Source organism: Muscardinus avellanarius (assembly GCF_963383645.1).
Source record: "Muscardinus avellanarius genome assembly, chromosome: 12".
Taxonomy (NCBI): Eukaryota; Metazoa; Chordata; class Mammalia; order Rodentia; family Gliridae; genus Muscardinus; species Muscardinus avellanarius.
In genome coordinates this window covers 72483259-72497719 of record NC_137798.1, presented here as the reverse complement: position 1 = coordinate 72497719, position 14461 = coordinate 72483259, and the positions used below count along the sequence as shown (strand labels likewise).

Genomic DNA, 14461 nt, shown 5'->3' with positions numbered 1-14461 from the left:
AACCCACTTCCTAGGCTCTTCTGCCACCCCATGCCCAGCCTGGGCTCTGCCCAAACCTCTTGCCCCCGAGGGTTGCAGACTCTTCAAATCCTTGTGGAGACTGGTCTGTAGGTGTGAACATCATATGCCACGAGCCAGCCTCGCATGAGGGCTGGGTGTGTAAAGGCTTCCAGAAGGTCGGGAGGATCGGGTTTGCAGCAGCAGCAAGGGGACCAGCCAGGGGACAATCCTGGAGGACTGGCCTTCTCTTTGGTCCCCATGCATGATGGCAGGGATGGGCCTCAGTCAGCCTCTGCTCTTCCACCAGCTACTCCCACTGGATTCCCAGCAGCTCACAGCTGACATTCCACAGGCGCTCTGCTGTTTTCTTATTTCGGGCCCGTGGAGACACCCAGGTCCTCTTGCAGTCACTGGAGGGCAGAGACAGGAGATGAAGATCAACAGGAAATACTGGCAGTCTAGGAATGCTTGGGCATCTCTTCCTCAGAATATGGTTCTAAATGTATGAAATATACTGGATTCAAAAAAGCTATAATAAAATGCACTTAAAAATTAGGGAGGAGCACTGGGGATTGAACGTAGGAGCAGCCTACCTTTGAGCTATACCTGTAGCCCTACATTTTTATTTTATTTATTTTGAAACAGGGTCTCACTAAGTTGCTGAGGCAGGCCTTGAATCTATATACCTCTAATCTTAGCTACTCAGGAGGCTGAGGCTGGAGGATCACAAGTTTGAGGCCAGTCTAGGAAATTTAGCTAGACCCTGTCTCAAAAAAAAAAATTAAGGGGTCTGAGGATGTAGCTGAGTGTTAGAGAGCCCCAGGATCAATCACTAGTGCTGATAATAAATAAATAAATAAATAAATAAATAAATAAATAAATATTGTGACATAGGCTTCTTTATTAATATCTTTTGTTTTGTTCTGTTTGGTACTGGGGACTGAACCCAGGAGCATTTTATCTCTGAGATATATCTCCAGCCTTGTTTTTATTTTTTATTATTTATTTGTTTGTTTGTTTGTTTTGGTGGTACTGGGGTGGAACCCAGAGGCTTTCTACCTCTGGGCTACACTCCCAGACTTATTTTATATTTTATTTGGAAACAGGGTCTCACTAAGTTGCTGAGAGCCTCACTAAGTAGCTGAGGCTGGCTTTGAACCTGTGTGATCCTCCTGTCTCAGCCTCCAAAGCGCGGGGATTACAAGTGTGTGCCACCATGCCCGGCTTTTATTTTTTATTTTGAAACAGGGTCTCACTAAGTTGCTAAAGGCCTTATGAAGTTGCTGAAGCTGATACTGAATTTCAATTCTCCCCTCAGCCTCCCAAGTGCGCACCACCAATCTAGGATTATAGGTGTGCACCAGCAAGCTAGGCTTTAACTAATGTATTCTATAGAGATCCAATCACAGATCTAATGCTGATAGACCTCACAGTAGTGGTGAGCGGACATGGCACTGTGAGATGTCTGCACCAATTACAATGTGATATGAAAGTACATGGCTGGCGAGGGGTTAGGCTGGTGCTGGGGCCAACGGCCAGCATCGGAGCATTCCATGAGGCAAGGCCATTATTGAGGCCTCCGAGGCCAGGATCAGAGCCTGCCAAGGGGTTAGGCCGGTGCTGGGGCCAGCGAGGCTGGGCTAGGAGCCTGCCGCGAGGCAAGGCCGATGCTGGGGCCTCCAAGGCCGGGATCAGAGCCTGCTGAGGGGTTAGGCTGGTGCCGGGGCCACTGGCTGGCATCGGAGCCTTCCGTGAGGCAAAGCCACTATTGAGGCCTCTGAGGCCAGGATCAGAGCCTGCCAAGGGGTTAGGCCGGTGCTGGGACCAGCGAGGCCGGGATCGGAGCCTGCTGAGGGGTTAGGCCGGTGCCGGGGCCAGCGAGGCCAGGATCGGAGCCTGCCGTGAGGCAAGGCCGGTGCTGGGGCCTCCGAGGCTGGGATCAGAGCCTGCTGAGGTTAGGCCGGTGTTGGGCCAACGGCCGGCATCGGAGTCTTCCGTGAGGCAAGGCCATTATTGAGGCCTCCAAGGCCGGGATCGGAGCCTGCCGAGGGGTTAGGCTGGTGCTGGGGCCAGTGAGGCCGGGATCGGAGCCTGCTGCAAGGCAAGGCCGGTGCTGGGGCCTCTGAGGCCGGGATTGGAGCCTGCTGAGGGGTTAGGCTGGTGCCGGGGCCAAAGAGGCCGGGATCAGAGCCTGCCGTGAGGCAAGGCCGGTGCTGGGGCCTCCGAGGCCAGGATCAGAGCCTGCCGAGGGGTCAGGCCGGTGCCGGGGCCAGAGTGGCTGGGATTGGAGCCTGCTGAGCTATTAGGCCGATGCCGGGGCCATCGGCTAACATCAGAGCCTGCCGTGAGGCAAGGCCGGTGCTGGGGCCTCTGAGGCCGGGATCAGAGCCAACTGAGGGGTTAGGCCAGTGCCGGGGCCAGCGAGGACAGAACCGGGGCCTCCCATGAGGCAAGGCTGCTGCTTGAGCCAGTGAGGTCTGATCAGTCCACTGGGTAGCCAGGCCACAACTGGGGCCGTCAAGAGTGGGATCAGTATTTGCAACACGGCATGTACAGAGAAATATCGCAGAAAATTAAAACCAGATGCTTCCCCTAATCAGCAATAACTAGGAGGAAAGGGGCAACAGGAAGAGGTCGAGCTATAGAAAGGGCCCTATTGTGAAGCAACTAAGGTGACCAATCAGAGGGTATGGAATAGGGGAGGATGGAGCCTCTTTAAAAAGCAGGAGGTACATAAACATATGTATCAAAGTTAATCACCAAACAAGCATGGGATTGAGGGAGGGGGAGGGAATGGGATGGGGGCTGGATGAGGACTAATTGGATGATGTGTGCTTGTATATCCTCTCAAGTCTTATATTCCAATGTGATGTATGATTACAATGCACCAATAAAAATAAATTAAAAAAAAAGAAAGTACATGGCTGGGTGTGGTGGCACATGCCTGTAATCCCAGTACTTGGGAGGCTGAGAAAGGAGGACCACAGGTTCAAGGTCAGCCTCAGCTACTTAGTGAGGCCCTCTACAATTTAGTGGGATCCTACTTCAAAATAAAGAATAAAAAATAGGACTGGGGGCACAGCTTAGAACCCATGCCCCTGGGTTCAATCCCCATTACCACAAAAAATAAAAATAAAAATAAAAATAAAAATAAAAATAAAATAAAAATAAAGAAAAGAAGAAAGAAAGAAAGTTTCATTGGTGACAAAGTCAGAGAAATCACTACCAGTACTGTGGGCCACTGCCTGCGTTCATAACTGAAGAAAATGCTAAATACATTCCAGTTGAAGATTTGTGAAATTGAAGATGAAATTATTTTCTTGTGCAAGTTTATACACCTGTTGAATTCCATCCACTGACTCATTCATTCCTATCTCATGAACCCTAGACTAAGCACCCCTGTTTTGTTAGAGTGAGTAGGGGGTCCTGGGGACTAGGGGCTTAATAGGGTAAGACAGAACATAGTTCTCATCGTGTTGAAGAGGTTGGTTTGGTTTGGTTTTTTATTTATTTATTTATTTTTTTTTGCAGTCTTGGGATTGAACTTAGGGCTGTGTGTGTGCTATGCAAGCACCCACCACTGAGCTACACCCCTGACCCTTTTTTTTTTTAATACCCTGGCCCTATATATTTTTCTTTGAGACAGGGTCTTGCTAAATTGCCCAAACTGCCCTAGAACCTATGATCCCCTACCTCAGCCTCCCAAATAGCTGGGTTTACAGGTATGTACCACTGTGACTGGCTTTTTAATGGTACTTTGTCTAATTATGAAAGTTTGGTATGCTCTTTGGAAAATAAAGTACTTATAGAAGAAAAGCTTATCACTTAGTTAATTTTCTTTATAGTCTTGTTAGCTTTTTTCATGTTTAGCTATATAATTCTTTTATATAAAATTGAGATCATTCTATATTTAGTTTAGAGAGGATATCTTTCTCTTGTTAAATATATTCAATTAAACAAATAAATATATAACCTTCTAAAATTATTTTAAATAATAAAGAAATACCTAAAATGAATAGTTAAAATTCTCCTTCACACTCCACCTGACTCTGCCTCAAACTTCCTAGAAGTCAGCCCTACTGCCCAGTGGCTGACTGCCCATCTAAACTGTTCTCTATGTATTTACAATGGAGACTTTTATCATTTTTGTATTATAGTATTTTCTCACAACATTATATTACCAATGTTTTCCTGTTACTTTCCTGTTACTTAAACATTATTTGAAAATACATTTAGTCTTTCTATAATATTTTGTCACATCTCTAAGGCAATGCCAAACACTCAAACTGTATCATAGATTTGTCCAATAAAAATACAAAGCAAACCAGGCCAGGCGTGGTGGCGCACGCTTGTAATCCCCACCCTTGGGAGGCAGAGACAGGAGGATCACACATGTTCAAAGCCAGCCACACTGGCTTAAGAGACCCTGTTTCCAAATTCCAAATTAAAAAAAAAATATATATATATATATATATACACACACACACACACACACACACACACACACATAGTAGGTCTGGGAGTGTACCCCGGAGGTAGAAGGGTTTCCAGGAACCCCAGTACCACCAAAACAAACAAACAAACAAAACAAAACAAAAAACAAAGTACAATCCAAACCAAGTATGTTAATCCCAGATGGGAAGGTCATAAATTTGAGGCCAGTCTCATCAATTTAAGAAGAAAAAATAAGAATGTTTAAAAATAAAATGTTTATCCAGGCATGGTGGCACACGCTTGTAATTCCAGCATTTGGGTGGCGGTGACAGGACAATGATGGTTCGAGGACAGCCTCAGCTACTTAGTGAAGCCCTTTACAACTCAGTGAGACCCTGTTTCAAAATAAAGAATTTAAAATACGGGTAGGGGTATAGCTCGGAGGTAGAATGCCCCTGGATTCAATCCCCAGCACCGCAAAAAATAAAATAAAATAAAAAAATGATATCTTCAAAATCTGTAATTCATTTTACATTTAAGTACATCTCCATTTAGACTAGACATATTTCAAGTGTTCAACACCCAAATGGGACTAGTGGCAACCATACTGAACAGCACAGTTCTGGAGTCAGACTACTTGGACCCAGAGGGCCTACTAATGGACAGTCTTCAATAGCTTTCAGAGAGCCACAAAGTTTACATGGAAACGTGGTATATAAAATAAAATCATGGCGCACGCTTGTAATCCCCGTGCTTGGGAGGCTGAGACAAGAGGATCCCAGGTTCGAAGCCAGCCTCAGCTACTTAGTGAGGCTCTCAGCAACTTAGTGAAACCCTGTTTCCAAATAAAATATAAAATAGGTCTGGGAGTATAGCCCAGAGGTAGAAAGCCTCTGGGTTCCACCCCCAGTACCACAAAAATAAAATAAAATAAAATCATAAAAGCAATTCTTTCTAACCTTAGTTTCTAATATGAGTTTCCTTGGAAAAACAACAGCAGTTGTCTCACAGGTTCAACCCAAACCTTGAGTCCATCATCAGACACAGACTCCGGGGCTCCAGTGGCGGGAATTCCAGGGAATCTTGTGTCTCACAGGTAACAGGTGCCACGCACCTGAAATACTTGCCACTCAGTGGCTCCAGGCCCTCAGCCAGGGCGCAGTGCAGGCTGGTCTGCGCCCCCTCCCGCGTCGACTTGACGAAGGGCGAGAAGAGCCTCCAGAACAGGCACAGCAGGAAGGAGTGCCGGACCAGCTTCGAGCTGACGATCCCTGGGTGCACTGCATAGGTGGTCACCCCTGTGCCTAGAACAGAGAGGGCACGGTGAGACCAGGGACACGCTCTGAGTCCAGGAAAACAGCTCACTGTGCAGCAAGATGTCATGAGTGACTAGAAAGAAGCCAGGAAACCCACCCCCAGTGTTCAGAGGTACCACCGCTAGCCTCATACCATCTGCCCAGGAAAGGATTGATCTCCAGCCTCCAGTACTTGGTAGGCTGAGATAGGAGGATCACAGGCGTGAGGCCAGACTCAGCAACATGGCAAGACCCTCCACAACTTAGTGAGACCCTGTTTCAAAATAAAAGATAAAATAGAGTTGGGGTTGTAGCTCAAAGGCAGAATAGCCTGGGTTCAGTCCCCAGTAATGAACACACACACACACACACACACACACACACACACACACACAGAGAGAAAAGGTTAATCTCTCCCAGAAAGCCATCTCAGCCTCTATGCCCCAAAGGAGGGCCTAGTTCAACAGTCTTCTATTTCAGTGTCACCTTTAAACCATGGCTAAAGTACTACTAATAAAAACGGGGCACACACACACTTCTGTAATTCCAGTTCTTGAGAGGCTGAAATAGTTCAGTGGTCAGAAAGCTAGAGAAACCCTGTTTTAACATTTAAAAAAAATTCAAAGGGCTACTAGTGTAGCTCAAAGGTAGAGTGCTCCTGGGCTCAATCCCCGATGATCCCCACCCAAAAAATTTAATAAGTAGTATTATCAATTATTAGCAATGGTATATTTACTTTTTTTTGTGGGTTTGGGGATGGAACCCAGGGGCATTCTACCTCTGAGCTACACCCCTGCCCTATTTAGACTTTTTATTTAATTAATTAATTTATTTATTTATTTATTTTGCAGGTTTGGGGATGAAACCCAGGGGGATTTGACCTCCAAGCTATACCCCCTGCCCTATTTTTTATTCTTTATTTGAAATAGGGTCTCACTAAGTTGCAGAGGGCCTCACTAAGTAGCTAAGGCTGTCCGCGAACCTCTCTGGTCTCAGCCTCCTGAATGCTAGGATTACAAACTTCCACCACCACGCCCGACTTTTTTTAAATTTTTTGAAACAGGGTCTCACTGAGTTGCAAAGGGCCTCGCTAAGTAGCTGAGGCTGTTCACAAACCGCGATCGTCCGGTCTCCATCTCAGCCTCCCAAATGCTGGGATTACAAGTGCGTGCCACCACGCCTGGCTTATGTTTACCATTTTTATAGAAAGGATTCGGAGGAAGCCATCTGGTTGGAAAGTAGTTGGGTAGGGCCTAGTTTTGAGTAGCCTTTGCCTGGCAAGCAAATCTTCTGTAGATGAAGAGATGTTAATGGAGATCACTAGCAATTAACCTGCTCCCAGCAAAGCCTAGTGTGACCACTATTTTCAGTCTATTCTGTGCAAGAGCTGTGCTACATGATTTACCTGCAGTGTCTCAGCTAGTTCTTTTGCATATACTTTTATTGGTGCAATGTAATTATATATCATGATAAGATTCAAAGTGGTATATTAATACACGCATACAACACTTGGTGTATCATCTAGTTCTCAAAGAGGTTTGTCTGATCTAAATAATGTTATGTTGATATATAAATGTATCGCCGCAAATCTCATCATGTACAATTACAGTTACCGATAAAGAAGAAAGAAGAAAAAGAGACTTGTCTGTTAGGCAACATTAAGATGTTCAGTACAGCTGAGGAAATTGTGTTATAGAGGAATTACCTAAACTGATCTAAGTCTGCCTAGCTGGCTTCACAGCCAATGTCTAAACCTCGAGGTCAAAAGCAAGGAATCGAGATAGACTCCCTGAGTTTAAATTTTGGATCAACTAATTTATTTCCTCTCTTCCTCTCTCTTTCTCTTTCTTTTTTCTTGCCTTTCTTTCTTATCTTTCTTTCTTGTCTTTCTTTCTTTCTTTCTTTCTTTCTTTCTTTCTTTTTTTCTTTCTTTCTTTCATGAAATCCCAGGGCATTCTACCTCTACACCCCCAAACCTCTTTGTTAAGAAGCTGAGGGTCTCACTAAGTTGCTGAAGCTGGCCTCAAACCTGTAGTCTTTCTGTCTTGGCCTCCCAGGTACTGGGATTATAAGGTATACATTAATTCACTCAGCTTGGGAAAATTTCTTAATAGATTGGTGCCCTTCTCATTTGTAGAGTGGGTGAAAATAATGTTGTGAGGGTTAAACTAGTTAACACTTGTGGTTCATGGAGCATATAAAATTCCTAATTGTTATTACAATTATTATTTATTTTTACAATTACCCTATTTAGTATTCTGATGTAAAGACCATTACTTCCAGTCAGTCGTGATGGTGCACGCTTGTAATCCCAGTACTTGGGAGGCTAAGAAAGGAGGATCGCAGGTTCACAGCCAGCCTCAGCTACTTAGCAAGGCCCTCCGCAACTTAGTGAGACCCTGTTTCAAAATAAAGAAGAAAAAACAGGGCTGAGGGTGTAGCTCAGAGATAGAATGCCCCTGGGTTCAATACCCAGTACTGAAAAAAAACAAAAACATTACTTCCAGACTCTGGTGTATTCGCTACAGCAAATGGTCCCCCAAGTCAGCAGATGTCAAAGCCAGGAACGCATCCAAAACTCCAGGGGAGCCGGGCGTGGTGGCGCACGCTTGTAATCCCCGCGCTTGGGAGGCGGAGACAGGAGGATCACGCAGGTTCAAAGCCAGCCTTACTGGCTAAAGAGACCCTGTTTCCAAATTTAAAAAATATATAAAATAGGTCTGGGAGTGTAGCCCGGTGGTCGAAGGGCTTTCAGGAACCCCAGTACCACCAAGAACAAAAACAAAAAAACTCCAGGGGAGCCAGAATCACTGAGGATTGAGAGCCAGCCTCGTCTATTCTACAGCCAGGGAGACCAGGTCAAGGAGGTTCACGGGATATGTACACATGCATAAAGGGCCAGGGGCCAGCGATCCAGCCCGGCTCCCTGACTCCAGGCAGTCTTGCGGCTGTGAAAGGTCAGCTCAAGGCACACAGGCAGACGCACCCTGGTTTAAAGCAGAGCGCCCACCGCCCACATTCCATTTCTCCTTCCCTCCCTCCTTCCCTTCCTTTCCTCTCTTCCTTTCTTCATTCTTTCTTTCCTTCCTTTGTTGTGGTTTTGAGAGGATTAAACCCAGAGGCCTTTTGGCTACACCTCAGTCATTTTTATTTTTTATTTTGAGTCAGGATTTCACTAAGTTGCTTAAAGTCTCGCTACGTTGCCGAGGCTGCCTTCAAACCTGCGACCCTCTTGCCTCAGCCTCCACGCACTGGGATCACAAGCATGCGCCACCACGCCCGGCTCACATTTCATTTCTGAATTCTTCATTTGTCTCATAACCTTGACTCAGACATTTTCTTGAACTTCAGTTCTGACCTATGAAATATGAATAATAATACCCGCTCTGCCTGTTGCAAAAGGTTATTGTGAAAATCAAATGAGATATAACAGGTATATGAGATCAAATCGGAGAGCAGAGACTGTTCAGTTTATAACTCCATTCTTGGCACACAGCCTCCTACTGAGATGTGTGTGACCGACAGCCTCGCTCCAGGCATTTCCGTGAGCCTCTCATCTGGACTCTGTGCTTATTATTGAGAAAGTCCCCTCCCCTTTCTTGGGACTTACCTTGGAGCCTCTTGGCCAGTTCACGAGTGAAAAGCACATTGGCCAGCTTGCTGTGGCAATAGGCAAAACCGCTGCAGTACCGCTTCTCACCCTGGAGGTCATGGAAGCGAATCTTGCCAACATGGTGGGCCACGGATGACAGGTTCACCACCCGCGCCGGAGCAGACTCCTTCAGCCGCCCCAGGAGCAGGTGGGTGAGAAGGAAGTGGCCTATGGAAAGAGCGGCATAGGGTAGAGTGTCAGCCCAGGCTCAGGGAATGGGAGCTGAAGATAGGATGGCTGCATTCCCTCACTGTTTTCTGGGAGTAAACAAATTTTGACGCCATGGATAACTCGGCACTAATGGTCAATTGAGTTAGTGGATTCCCCACACCACGAGCCAGAGCTAAACTATAATAAAGCAACAACACTAATCTGTATATGTTTGTGCCTCTGGCCTTACCCCAATCGGAAAATATGCCCACGTGCTACATTCTCACTTCCCCTCTGGTCATGATTGTACTGCTGTAGACCCAGGAATACTTGTGTACAGAAAGAAAAAGATCGAATAGCCAGAGAAAATGACATTTGCCTAGGATCAGAGAACACGCTCCATCATATCCACTCTAAAACTACCAGCCTAACATCTGAACCCCGAACCCCTGCCTGTGTGGTACCTCGAGTCCTCAAGGTTGGCCTGCTCCCACGGACAGTCCTCAACTTGCTTGCCTCTCATGTGCATGTGATTTCTCCAACCAAACACAGATTCCTGCAGACCCCCAGGCCTGGTCTTTCCTGGCAAGTCCTGCACTGCCCCTGCCCTATCTAAGAATGGCATTTTTCTCCCTGAGATTTGGGGTTTCTGAATGGTATAGGGGGAAGATCTCACTTTTTTAGACCAGTTAGGAGAGGGATAGTGGAAGCAAGCAATGTGCCCCATCTACTGGAATCCTGGGCTCTGTGGGTACCACTGGAGGTTCTCAGCACTGGTATGGGGTCATCTTCCTCTGGAGAAGGAGGTGGGATAGGTGTCATGTAGACACCCAAAGATGCTTACCCAGGTGGTTGACCCCCAGGTGGGTTTCAAAGCCATCTGCTGTCTTGGAATATGGACACATCATCACTCCTGCGTTGTTGATCAGAATGTGGAGCTGCTTTTCCTCTATCAACACAACCAAAGAGATTCTGTGGTTAGCAAAGAGCCTACCCGCTGCCTGTCACAGTCCCGAGTGTCTGCCCCTTGCCTTTCTCCATGAACTGTCTTTGGTGAAATGAGGTTATCACTCATTCTGTTTCCAAGACTAGGGATTGCCTCAACAGTCAATAACTATACCTCATTTAGACCTTTCTTGGTAGTATTCAATAACCATTATCACTTGGTTTATAATTTTAGTGGTTCAGCTTTCTGGACACTGTTTATTCATTTACTCAGCAAGTGTGAGTTAACTACTGACTCTGGGGCAGGCCCACTCTGCCGGGTCTTGGAAATCCAATGATGTCCAAGCAAGGCAGACTCGGTCCCTGTCCCTCATGGGTTCCACAGTCCTTGCCGGAAGCTGGTCATTTCTCAACACTCAGAAGAATTCTAGTGGTGGCATAAACTCATCTAGTGCCTGTGGCCACAGAAGGTTGATTTTCTGGATGAAAGAAGAAAGTGTCATCAGGGCCACGCCTTGATGCCAAGATGCAAGCCCAGACAGGGAGCCAACACCTCCCACTTTCCCACTGTGGGACAAAACATCGATAAGGATCCTGCCCGGCTCGTCCACCCACCATCCTCTTGCCAATTCCTTGTCCTGCTGGTTCCTGTGGCAGAACCTGCCTAGTGGGATCACGCAGGTTCTGATGTAAGGGCCACAGACGGGCCAGGGTGGAGCAGCCATTCCCATACTCAGCTTCCTGCCTTCCTCACCTCCCTCTGCAGCCTCACCTGCCAGAAAGCCCTCCGCAAAGGCTCGGATGGATTTGGTGTCAGATAGGTCCAGTTTCCGCACCAGCACCTGGGGGTTCTTTGTATCTGCTCGGATTTCACTGGCAGCAGACTCTCCCTTTAGGATGTCTCTGCAGGCAATGTAGACTCGGGCTCCTGGGGTCAAAACAAAAAGGCAATGTGTTGAGATCCAAGGCTTAAAAAAAAGGAATAATCAACATGCTTGGGCCTGGTGGACAGAGCCGAGCCACCCCCAAAGCAGCACCCACTGCTAGGTTCTCATAGCAGTACTGCTGGGTCTTCTTGCCGTCAGCCTAAGCCCTGGCTGGGAATCCTGGCTTTACACTCCACTAGTAAATGCTGATTAGCATGTCCTATTAGAATAACCAACTTGACCAATATTCTACATGGCCCTCATTGGTTTCCTTTCTTTACATAAGAGGGAGGTGCAGTGAAAGATACAGAGTAAGTTAGTGTCATGTTGGACTTGAGTGTCAGGGTCCTTGAATTCCTGTCAGAGTTTCCAAGCCAAGAGAAAAGATAAAGATGTGCCCCCCCCCCCGCGAGGAGGGCAGGGGGCATGGCCCTACGGAGCATAGAAGGACTCACCTCTGCGAGCAAGCTCTCTGGCCGTCTCCTTGCCGATGCCCGTGTTGGCTCCGGTGATCACCACAACCTTCCCCGGAAGCTGCACGTTTGTTCTACAAACTCCACCAGCAAAGAATTTCCTGTCCGCAAGGGAAACAAGAGCATCACACACTGTCCCTCCCAGCCCCACAGGAAGAGGCGTAAAATAAAGCCAACCGGGAAAACCTAATCCGCGTGTTATGTTTTTCTACTGGGCAGGGTAGTGTCCAGTTGGTAGGTGCAGGTTGGAAGGTCACGTGCCCAGAGGCTATGGTATTGCCTGGGCAGAGCAAGTGCTCTTGAGCCAGGGCCAATGGAGATGCTCCTTGTCAGGTAACAAAGAGATCTCTTATCTCCGCAGGTTCCTGGGGTCACCTTTCTCCTGCAACCTGCATTCAACACATAGATGTGAGGATATTCAAGGGGCCAGTGTTCCTGAGCCCCGAGTCTCACATAGCATCTCCAGGAGTAACTGGTGAATGGTATCAGGGGAGGCGGCATGCAGCTTAGTGATTTTCTGCCATGTATTCAGGATGTTATTCCAGCCATTGTCAACACAGAGAAAAACTCCATTGCTAACTTCTCGTTAGGAAGAAGAAGAAGAAGAAGAAGAAGAAGAAGAAGAAGAAGGAGGAGGAGGAGGAGGAGGAGGAGGAGGAGGAGGAGGAGGAGGAGGAGGAGGAGGAGGAGGAATTAGAAGAAGAAGAAGAAGAAGAAGAAGAAGAAGAAGAAGAAGAAGAAGAAGAAGAAGAAGAAGAAGAAGAAGAAGGCCAGAGTGTGTGGTGGGGAGGGGAGAATAAACATTTCCTTAGCATCTAGCATCTGCTGACCGCCAGGTACCAGGCTAGGTACTTTCCATACATAATTTATTTTAATCCTCTCAGCCACTCCAGTATTATTTCCACAGGACAGTGGAGAACACTACATCCCAAAGAACTTAAAGTCACTTCTCATAGCGGCAGAACTAGAAATTGAAAACAAGCCTCTGTGCCAGGAAGAATGACATGCGTGTATATGTGCATGTATGTGTGTGCATGCGTGTGTGTTTGTGTGTGTGTGTGTGTCTGTGTGTGTGTGTTACTGGAGATTGAACCCAATGGCTTAAGGGGCATATTATCTCTAAGTTGCACCCCCAGCCCTTTTTATTTTTAATTTGAAATAGGGTCTCACTAAGTTGCTGAGGCTGGCCTCAAACGTGTAATCTTCCTATTTCAGCCTCCCAAGTAATGGGATTTATAGGTATGTGCCTAGATGTCAGGCCCATGTGTGTGTGTGTGTGTGTGTGTGTGTGTGTGTGTGTGTGTGTGTTACTGGGAGTGGAATCCAGAGGCTTTCTACTTCTGAGCTATACTCTCAGACCTATTTAATATTTTATTTGGAAACAGGATCTCACTAAGGTCCGAGAGCTTCACTAAGTAGCTGAGGCTGGCTTCGAACCTGTGCAATCCTCCTGTCTCAGCCTCCCAAGCGCAGGGATTACAAGCATGCGCCACCATGCCCGGCTCTGATGTCAGGCCCATTTAACCTTTTCTGTCATTAGTAGTGTTTAATTTCCTCACTTAGAGCACACATTTATTGGGCATCTCCAAAAGTCCCATATCTAAAGAGCCATCCCAAAACATTTATTAAGGGTAGTATCAAAGGGAAGAGGGCTTGTTTCTTCCCAGAGTGCCTGGTACCATCGGTCCCTTAGCAATGACTCTCCACTCATACAATCCAGCAGGGATAAGAGGAGAAAGAAAGCTCTTCAGAGAAACAGAAGGGGCTAGGGTGAAAGCGAGGTCTGCCACCTCCACTGACCACTGAGTTACTTCAGAGCCATCCAGCCATCTACTGGCATCAGAATTCAAATCAACCTCCCCATCCCACACACCCCATGTCCTTCCTTCTCACTTTCCACCCCGGTATCATCTCCTTTTTCTTCCTGCTTTTTCTCCCCTTTCTCTGCCTTGGCCTCTTTCCCTGTCTCTTCTTTCAGCAGAAGAGAACAGGCTCCCAAAAGAGAGTTGTAAACTCGTGGGATGGGTCATTAAATTGAGACAAACCTGATGGATGGAGCTGTCACATACAAAAGCGAAAGGAAGAAGGTGAGCAATCCCAAGATAACCAGCATCTTTTCAACTTCTTTAGTCGCAGCTGCTCCCCCGTCAGCCTCAGCCCAGACTCTTGGCTGCTTCCTTTGGCTGCTTCTTGCTCCTCTCACACCTGGGCACCCAGCCACAGTCTGCCTCTAAGCAGAGCCCAGAATCCTATTTAAATCCGAGAGCTGTCAGAGCACAGCCTTCTGGGATATGTAGTCCTGGAGGGGAGGGAATGGAGGAAAGATTAGAGCCTTTTACTTACTGGCAAAAGAATTTGGGGAAACCGGAGTAAGTTTTAAATACTCAATTGTTAAGCTGGGCGCGGTGACACTTGCTTGTAATCCCAGTGCTTGGGAGGCCGAGACAAGAAGAGCGTAGGTTCACGGCCAGCCTCAGCTACTTAGTGAGAGCCTGTGCAACTTAGTGAGACCCTGTTTCAAAATAGAAATAAAAAAGAGGGCTGCAGGTGTAGCTGGGAGGTACAATGCCCCTGAGTTCCACCCCT

At 47.0% G+C, this 14461-nt stretch overlaps 1 protein-coding gene across 2 annotated transcripts; it reads right to left on the bottom strand.

Annotated features, from left to right (window-relative positions):
• Positions 1-307: 307 nt before the first annotated feature.
• RDH12 (retinol dehydrogenase 12) lies at positions 308-13988 on the bottom strand (the record flags this gene model as incomplete). 2 transcript variants are annotated; one of them, XM_080706773.1, is made up of 7 exons in its annotated part: positions 308-410; positions 5549-5738; positions 9340-9549; positions 10376-10480; positions 11249-11404; positions 11858-11976; positions 13921-13988. In XM_080706773.1, 7 exons carry the CDS (start codon positions 13986-13988, stop codon positions 308-310), a joined length of 951 nt encoding a protein of 316 aa, XP_080562899.1. The 2 variants fall into 2 exon arrangements, with proteins under 2 accessions (XP_080562899.1, XP_080562900.1); XM_080706774.1 differs by having other exon boundaries at positions 10376-10444.
• Positions 13989-14461: the final 473 nt, after the last annotated feature.